This window comes from Garra rufa, chromosome 2, assembly GCF_049309525.1.
Source record: "Garra rufa chromosome 2, GarRuf1.0, whole genome shotgun sequence".
NCBI classification, from domain to species: Eukaryota; Metazoa; Chordata; class Actinopteri; order Cypriniformes; family Cyprinidae; genus Garra; species Garra rufa.
Window position 1 is genome coordinate 37321199 of NC_133362.1, and position 4853 is coordinate 37326051.

Here is a 4853-nt window from a genome sequence, read left to right on the forward strand (position 1 = left end):
CACAGACCGATCGTTCTTGGACAGCAAGGTGCAGTGAGAGCTATAGAGAGCAGACAGCCCTGAATCGCTCTAGTGGTGCTTTGATATAATACTCTGATCGGTCTGTGCAGTGCTGCTTCAAGTCAAACACACCTAATAACTACAGCGCATTAGCGACAGTGGTTTGCCCACTCAGTCGCCAGTTCTGTTGTCACTACAGCTTACAGTTTGCCTTTGTCACATAAATGCAGATTACCTGGTTGCAGGAATTTACAAAGGAGCTCAACCTCTTTATTGAAATTAAGCTGCTAGATGGAGTATCCATTCAGGTTGAATCTACTTAATAAACTAAAGTATTTTTTTTAATCCAACAGGTTCTTGCAATGCTATGAAATGGGCCGTGTGTGATTTGCCCCCATGCCAGTGCACTCTTCAGTTTTCTATGACATACAAGCAACCGATTGATTGTACAAAATGTGAGTTTTCCTTTATATTTGCTCTTAAATTTGTTTAACTATTGTTTTTGACTTCCTTACTAAAAGCCTAAACTGGTTTGCTAACTTAACTGGTCTCCCAATCTGGTTTTAGAGGAGTTTTGGTAACTCCACCTGAACTAGCTGAGCTCCAGTTTCCCTTGCTTGTACCAACAAACCAGACAGGTTTAAGGTGCCATTCACTCGGGATGCATTTTTCCATTCCAATGCGCTTTTCCATTGATTTTCTAAGTAAACACGCTTCACAGACATGCATGACCTTCATGCTTGTGTCTCGTGTCTTTTGCAGTGCCTCGCACATGAGCGCAGCTTTTTTAGACGCCGTATCAAGTTAAAAGAATCATCCATATCAGTTCCAAAGCAGTGGGCCATTCAGAAGAACTCAAAGGCCGGGCAAGCGTTGGGAGCTTCTGTTTACAGTAGCAAGTTGGCATGACAACTCATACGGCAGACATATCACCCTGTAGCCCAAGACTGGTTGCCCACTGAAGCTAAGCAGGGTTGAGTGCCTGGATGGGAGACCTCCTGGGAAAACTAAGTTGCTGCTGGAAGAGGTGCTAGTTAGGCCAGCAGGGGGTGCTCACCCTGTGGTCTGTGTGGGTCCTAGCACCCCGGTATAGTGACGGGGACACTATACTGCCAAAAAGCACTGTCCTTCGGATGAGACGTTAAACCGAGGTCCTGACTCTCTGCGGTCATTAAAAATTCCAGGATGTCTTTCGAAAAGAGTAGAGGTGTGACCTTGCCATCCTGGCCAAATTTGCCCATTGGCCTCTGACCATCATGGCCTCCGATTCATCCCCATATTCCGATTGGCTTCATCACTTTGTCTCCTCTCCACCGGTAAGCTGGTGTGTGGCACACTATGGCTGCCGTCACATCATCCAGGTGGATGCTGTACACTTGTGGTGGATGAGGAGATACCCCTGACAATGTGAAGCGCTTTGAGTGTCTAGAAAAGCGCTATATAAATGTAACTGTTTTATTTGATGGCAACATGAATTATATAACAATTTATTCAAGTGATTAAAACAACTTGTTTCTTAAAAAAAGTTTGTTTTCGTATCTATTAATTCTGCTGTTTGCCTATTTCTATTATTTCCATTATTGTCTTATTGCATCACGTCTTAAAAGGCCGTATCGAGACCCTCGCATTCTACTCAGGGCTTTTTTAAAAACCAATCCCGAGCAATGCATCTCCCATTTTTAGATGCAAAGACTGCTACTGAATGGCCCCTTAGGCGTTTTGTTCCTCCCATTAAGTGTAATAAATGTAATAAACTACCCTAAGCACTTGCCCTTGGGGGAATCTCCACTGCCATTTTGAAGTGCATCGGGGGAAGTTTCGTGAAGTGGAGGGGGGGGGGGGTTATATGGATATACCTCAGACTTGACCAAGAAAGCGAGTCTACTTCATATGCACACTTCAGGCTGCTCCATAGACCAGAGATCAAACTTATCATAGGTCAAAAATGTGAGACAGACTAACCTACAGAAAAACCTCTGACTAGCTTTTGCTTTCAACTGAGATGCCTGTGATCGGCTACAATACTCAACATTGCAAAAACACGTTTTAAATAAACTTGGTTTTGTAACTCAGAGCGCACAAGCAAAAACACACAGGAGCGTTTAAAAGCGGTTGACTACTAGCCGGTACTAAACTGAATTGGTTCTAATACTGGTACTATAAAATGCATAGTGTTGCTATGGCAACTAGTAAATACCGTAAATTTGGTTATGCTAGCGTGTGTGGAAATATTTGTACCACGCGTGTTACAATTAACCCCGCGTTAGGTTGTGCCCCGCTCACCCCTACTGCCAGTAGTGGACACTCATGCAATGTAATCAATGGCGTACATCGAGTAAACAAGCCGGAGGTAAGTTAGTGAGTATAGGGCATTAAAAAATGGACTGAAACACAGCCAATGTCTTCAATTCTCCCTACCCACAGTGATTCCCAAGTGCTACCTCATGAAAGCAGAGATGTTTCGTGCCAGGAACAACATGTCCACAAGATCGATTGGTGGGAAGCCGGTGGAATCTTACTTTGTAAACAATGATGGCATCTATGACCCAGAGTGTGAGAGTAACGGAAATTTCAAGGCTATTCAGTGTAACGGCACTGAAGTTTGCTGGTGCGTCAACAGTGCCGGTGTGCGCAGAAGTGACAAAGGAGACAAGAACATCAAATGTGAGCATGTGGAGACCTAGTAAGTGCACTTTGCAAAGTTGTTAACAGGATGTTCTTCTGACTGACACGCCTAGTGTTAAGTGTGGTTGGAGTTGAAGGAAGCAAGACTTGTAAATTCTGAAAATGCAATGTTTTCTTTTCTAGTTGGGTTCGCCTGGAACTGAAGCATAAAGAGGTGGCTACTGCTCTCGATCTCACCAAATTGAGGACGTATGTTACAATTGATTTCTAGGGTCTTTCTGGAACATGTGTAATATGAAGCTCCACGTCTTGTTTTAATGATGTTACACTATTTTTGCAGTGGGATTGAAAATGCTTTACTGGAACGTTACAAGTTGAATAAGACATTTGTGTCTGACGTTATAGTGAGTTTACCATTGTTATCCAAACCCTTAACTTAGCGCTTGTGGTGCGCAGCCTAACAAAACCCACCTCCTTTTTTTTTCAGTATGACAAGGAAGGCCGTCTCATCGTTGTGGATGTCAAAAAGCCTATTGGAGACCATACTACAGACCTGTCCCTCATGGCTTACTACATGGAGAAGGATGTGAGTCTCATTATAATTTCACATAATTGTAATGCTTAAATTTATATTTTGTAACCTGTGGAAAATTCCATTTGTTTTCATAGGTCAAAATACTGCCCCTCTTCAAATACCCCCAACCATTTGAAGTCAGTGTTGAGGGATCAAAAGTGTCCATGGAGAACATCCTGGTCTACTATGTTGACGAAAAGGCGCCCACCTTCACCATGCAGAGGCTGACTGCTGGTATCATTGCTCTCATTGTGGTGGTCAGCTTGATCGTGCTTGCAGGAGTTCTGGTTCTGGTGAGTCCCATATTTTTGGCGTTTCATTTAACTTGATGTGTGCTTGTAGTCTTAACTGTTGTTGTTCCTCCTATTTTAGGTTTTCTTCACATGGCGACAGAACGCCAAGTACAGTAGAGCACAGGTTAATTCTTATTTACTTCAGTTCAGGCTACTTCTCCAAAAGGTAGCGAGCTTTTGTATTTTAACACATTTCTTTCTGTTCTTGCAGGCCACAGAGATGGACACTATGTCTTTAATAACGTCTCATGTGCCCCATGATAAGCTTGGACCTGCTGTACATTTGCATGTGACGTCAAAAAATTAATTGTCTGTTACATGTGAAGTACAGTTTTGTTTTATTTTTTGGTTTTATTAATGTTTCTTAAAAAAAATTTGCTATTTAATGAGGGCTCATTTTCAGCTGGATCAGAATTTTAACACTGTACAGTTTGTGACTTGTAAATTTTTTATAAAATTTGTTTTTCTGTGTTAAACAGTAAGGTAAATTCTGGCATGGCAGTTCTTTTAACTAGAGCTGTACTGGTTTTGTTAAATGAAAAGGACCACCACAGCACAAAACAATTCCTAGCTTTTGTTTGCAACCACATGATTTGGAAATGTTACATTTGGAAAATGTTAGATTTGGAAACGTATATGAGAGAAACTTTGATAGAAATCGGCGTATTTGATGTAATGTTTTACTTGACAGATGTTACTTTGAAACATGGGCTCTTTGTAAACCAAATTAGTTTTTATGACTCGATATACACCTTTTGATGGAAAGACACGTACTAGTATGGTTATAAAAAAGCAGCAATTATGTAAGATTAGGTGAGTTAATGATGCTATAAAATGACTCTGCAAACACATCTGTTGTTTCTTCTTATTGCGCCGAATGAATAAAAATAAACCAATTATAAGGCTATTGTTGTTAAATTTGCCTGTCTAGAGTAATTTCTCTACATAGAACTTCAAATTGGCAACTAGATAAAAAAGTTTGTAAGTTATGTGTAAATGCTATAATAATACATAATAATACATAAAACTCATTGCCCGATCTTATTACATTCCTTTTAATTTTAGGCTAAAACTGCCTGTACTCTGATTTTGCTGTAAACGTATAAAGCAACGTGCTTTGTAATCTGATAACATAAAAAAAACTCAGGACATTTTTCATACTTGATTTATAATTTATGTCATTGTCACACAAACTACAATAATTTTTCTGAACACATTTAACGCTTGTTTTACAGAATACATTACACACTCCTTAAGGGTAAGGTGACCAGATTTTTCTAAATGAAAACGGGACATTTTCTAATTAAGTGGTCAAAATAGCACTGAAATCTCACTTGTGATTATCTATGAATTAAAAAACA

The 4853-nt window shown here is 40.3% G+C and overlaps 1 protein-coding gene across 1 annotated transcript; it reads left to right on the forward strand.

Moving 5' to 3' along the window:
* Window positions 1–359: 359 nt before the first annotated feature.
* On the forward strand, window positions 360–3753 carry LOC141325939 (epithelial cell adhesion molecule-like). The gene is made up of 8 exons (XM_073834659.1): window positions 360–455; window positions 2425–2683; window positions 2809–2874; window positions 2966–3029; window positions 3113–3211; window positions 3295–3492; window positions 3572–3605; window positions 3704–3753. The coding sequence occupies exons 1-8, from the start codon at window positions 368–370 to the stop codon at window positions 3751–3753; spliced, it is 858 nt and encodes a 285-aa protein (XP_073690760.1). The 5' UTR covers window positions 360–367.
* Window positions 3754–4853: the final 1100 nt, after the last annotated feature.

Excerpts from the sequence above, each read along its gene's own strand:
- LOC141325939 (XM_073834659.1), top strand. The coding sequence starts at position 368 with ATGAAATGGGCCGTGTGTGATTTGCCCCCATGCCAGTGCACTCTTCAG. Across the intron at positions 456-2,424 it reads ACCGATTGATTGTACAAAAT|TGATTCCCAAGTGCTACCTC; the intron begins GTGAGTTTTCCT and ends CCCTACCCACAG. Across the intron at positions 3,212-3,294 it reads CTTACTACATGGAGAAGGAT|GTCAAAATACTGCCCCTCTT; the intron begins GTGAGTCTCATT and ends TTGTTTTCATAG.